Genomic DNA, 3,208 nt, shown 5'->3' on the forward strand with positions numbered 1-3,208 from the left:
ATACAATTAACAATTACCCCGCAGCACCTTTGGCTTTCAGGTGTGCAGCAGCAACATAGAAACCTTAACAATCTTTAGATAATCAAAACAACCAGACAGAGCTCTAATGTCCTTAAACTGTTAACCACTAATATTCTATACAAATATTAACTAATATTCTATACAGATATTAAATTATTTGGATTGTTAATTGAAATATATTTTGATGTCATTAAAAAATATTATTAATAAAGTAAGTCATTCATTATGTGATTAGAAACTTAAAAGGACAATATATAATTTTCAAAATACTAGAGACAATCTATGTTTTAGTAAACATCATGTATGTATTTGTAATTTGGAAAATTTAGCCAAACCCCTCTATTGGATCTAATTTGGTGAAATAGACAACCTAATTTATTTTACTCCATAAACCCCTTAAGAATGACATATAATTGAGCAAAGACAAATTAAAATATCTTTTTTTTCTTGGACAATATTGTCAAAGTAACATTTACTGTTTACATCTATTTCGAAGGTAATAATTTTTTTTTATTTGAAGAATTTCATAATCAACATGAATCTTATTTGATAAATTTTGGTGAGATGATTTTAAAATACAAATTTTATTAAAAATCGACATTTAAATCAAAAGTTATATTATTTTAAAGCTTAATATTTTAATAGTAGTGGTATGTGCTCGACTTTATAAGAAAATTATTTTATACTTGTCTTTAATGCATTAAAATTTTATTACGAAGGATTTTAACCAAATACCCCTTATAATTTTTCCCTTTTTAAATTTTGAATAGAGATAAAATTATAACAAGAAAAAATAAAAAGATTGGAAGGAGTTTTTTATTGTGTAAATAGAAGGCTTTTTTTTAAGATTTTTTTTTTTTTTATGGCTTTTTTTCTTTTTTTTTTTTTTTTTTTTTTGAATGTTGAGTCCAAAGAATTGTTCGAACATTAAAATAATGAAAAGATGTGTGGTGAAGGTACGACTTAGAGCATATGTGACGCAGCCAACATTTTAGGACATCATAAGATTTAGAATTTAAAATTAATTTTATCAATAATTAACTCCTCATCAATGTTATCACCAATAATATTAATATTAATTAGCAATTCAAAAATTAAAAGTTCTTAAATTATAACTCCAATAAAAACTTAAAACTTAGTTTTAGTACATAAAAACAACACGAATATAGCATTAAAAAATACAAATACAAATACAAACCCAAATCCAAATCAACTCCAAATTCTGGAAAACCCATATCTATATAACTACAACTCTGCTCTTTTATATCTGTAATAATTTGCTGCTTATTTTTGCCATACAAAACCCTAATTCTCTGAATACCCGTACTCTCTCTTTTCTCCGTCTACATCTAAAATCATTGAGCTTTAGAAGAAGAAGAAGATTGAATCAATTGAAGCAATCGTTCAGTTTAGTGTGTGATGATTGTGAGTAGTGAGAGCATGGTGTCTGAAGCAGAGATGTCCATTCTCGGTGTTCATCACCTCTCCGTTCCCAAAACCCCCATCCTACCCATTGAAAAGCCCTTCTTCTCCGAGTCTGAGTCGGTTGTTGCGAGTACTGAGTTTGTTCCAACCATTCGTTCTGGTAGCCACACAGACAAAGGACACCGTCAATTCAACGAAGACGAACACATCCTAATCGACCATCTCTCCACCCAATTACCCTCTCTCTTCCTCTCTCCATCGCCGACTTCTTTCTACGCCGTCTTCGATGGACACGGCGGTTCCAACGCTGCATCGTCTTATCTCAAACAGAATTATACAAAACTCTTCTTCCAAGAAGCCAATTTTCCCCAAAAACCCCAAGAGTTGGAAGACTATAACCGCAAAGCTTTTCTAAGGGCTGATCAAGCCCTAGCTGATAATGTTCCTGCTTTTTGTGGAACAACTGCACTGACCGCCATTGTCATCGGTAAACACCTCTTCATCGCCAATGCCGGTGACTCTCGAGCCGTGCTCTGCCGGAAAGGAGTCTCAATCCAGATGTCTGAAGATCACAGGCCCACGTGTTTGTCAGAGCGCAAGAGGGTCGAAGATTTAGGGGGATACTTTGATAATGATGGGTACCTCAACGGTGATCTCGGGGTCACCCGAGCCCTCGGTGACTGGTACATGAAATTCCCGATTGGTTCTTCGTCGCCTCTGATTGCCGAGCCAGAATTTCAACACACTGTGTTAACGGAGGACGATGAGTTCTTGATTGTGGCGTGCGATGGAGTCTGGGACGTGATGTCGAACCAGGACGCAGTCAGATTAGTTCGCGGTGGACTGAGGAGTTGTAATGATCCACAGCAGTGTGCCAGAGAGCTTGTTAATGAAGCGGTGCGCTTGAATGCGAGTGACAACCTCACCGCCATTGTTGTGTGCTTCACTTCTGGGATTGATTGCAGAGATCACTATCAGCGGCCAAGGTTGAGGTGCTGTAACCTGTCTGAAGAGGCTAAGAAGAAGTTGAGGAGCTTGTTGGAAGGCAACTCTGATCAAATGTAGATGCAAATTGTTCTATTCTCTGCAACTAATTTGAAGTGTAAATGTCAATTCTTTATTAAAATTTCTTGTTAGAAACATAAAGAATGTTGATTTGTTTATGGCTGCTTCAGATTAATTACAAAAAAAGTGGCTAGCAGCTTTGGCGGGTAATATGCCATGTCCTTATTTGAAAGATACAAATTATAAATACAGATCTTGTCAAGCATTGCCATATAATTTCCCTGTTTTTATTTAATGTTGTTTTTAAAAATTATTTAAAAAAAAAAAAAGAGGGCATTTCTTGTTGAATTGATTATTCTGCTTTAAAAATAAAAAAATAAAAAATAAAAAAAGGGAAATTAACAAAGAAAGAAATGATTGCCCTAGGAGAAGCATTCCAAACAAGTAGAGTGTTATAGTTTATCCTAATATGCAATGTCAAGGGTGGGATTAATTCACCTATCAAAAAATAAATAATTTTTTTTTTATTCGTCGCACATAATTTATTATAAATGAATTTCAGTTGGAAGACATAATTTGTACACTCTGGTTTTATTTACACCATAAACTCATCTCTTTACTGACTTTATTTTTTATTTTTTATTTATTTATTGTAATTTTATCCCTATTTAGAATCACTTAAATTTCAAAATTTTAAAATCATAATTTCTCAATTTACTTATCGTCTTCCCCACCACCTCCCCCAACTTACCACTAG

At 33.5% G+C, this 3,208-nt stretch overlaps 1 protein-coding gene across 1 annotated transcript; it reads left to right on the forward strand.

Moving 5' to 3' along the window:
* Nucleotides 1-1,239: 1,239 nt before the first annotated feature.
* Nucleotides 1,240-2,730, forward strand: LOC114301590 (putative protein phosphatase 2C 13). Its single transcript, XM_082906050.1, has one exon. The coding sequence runs from the start codon at nucleotides 1,441-1,443 to the stop codon at nucleotides 2,509-2,511; it is 1,071 nt and encodes a 356-aa protein (XP_082762176.1). The 5' UTR covers nucleotides 1,240-1,440; the 3' UTR covers nucleotides 2,512-2,730.
* Nucleotides 2,731-3,208: the final 478 nt, after the last annotated feature.

The sequence above is a fragment of the Camellia sinensis genome, chromosome 14 (genome assembly GCF_055761805.1).
Source record: "Camellia sinensis isolate YWXY chromosome 14, ASM5576180v1, whole genome shotgun sequence".
Classification (NCBI taxonomy): domain Eukaryota; kingdom Viridiplantae; phylum Streptophyta; class Magnoliopsida; order Ericales; family Theaceae; genus Camellia; species Camellia sinensis.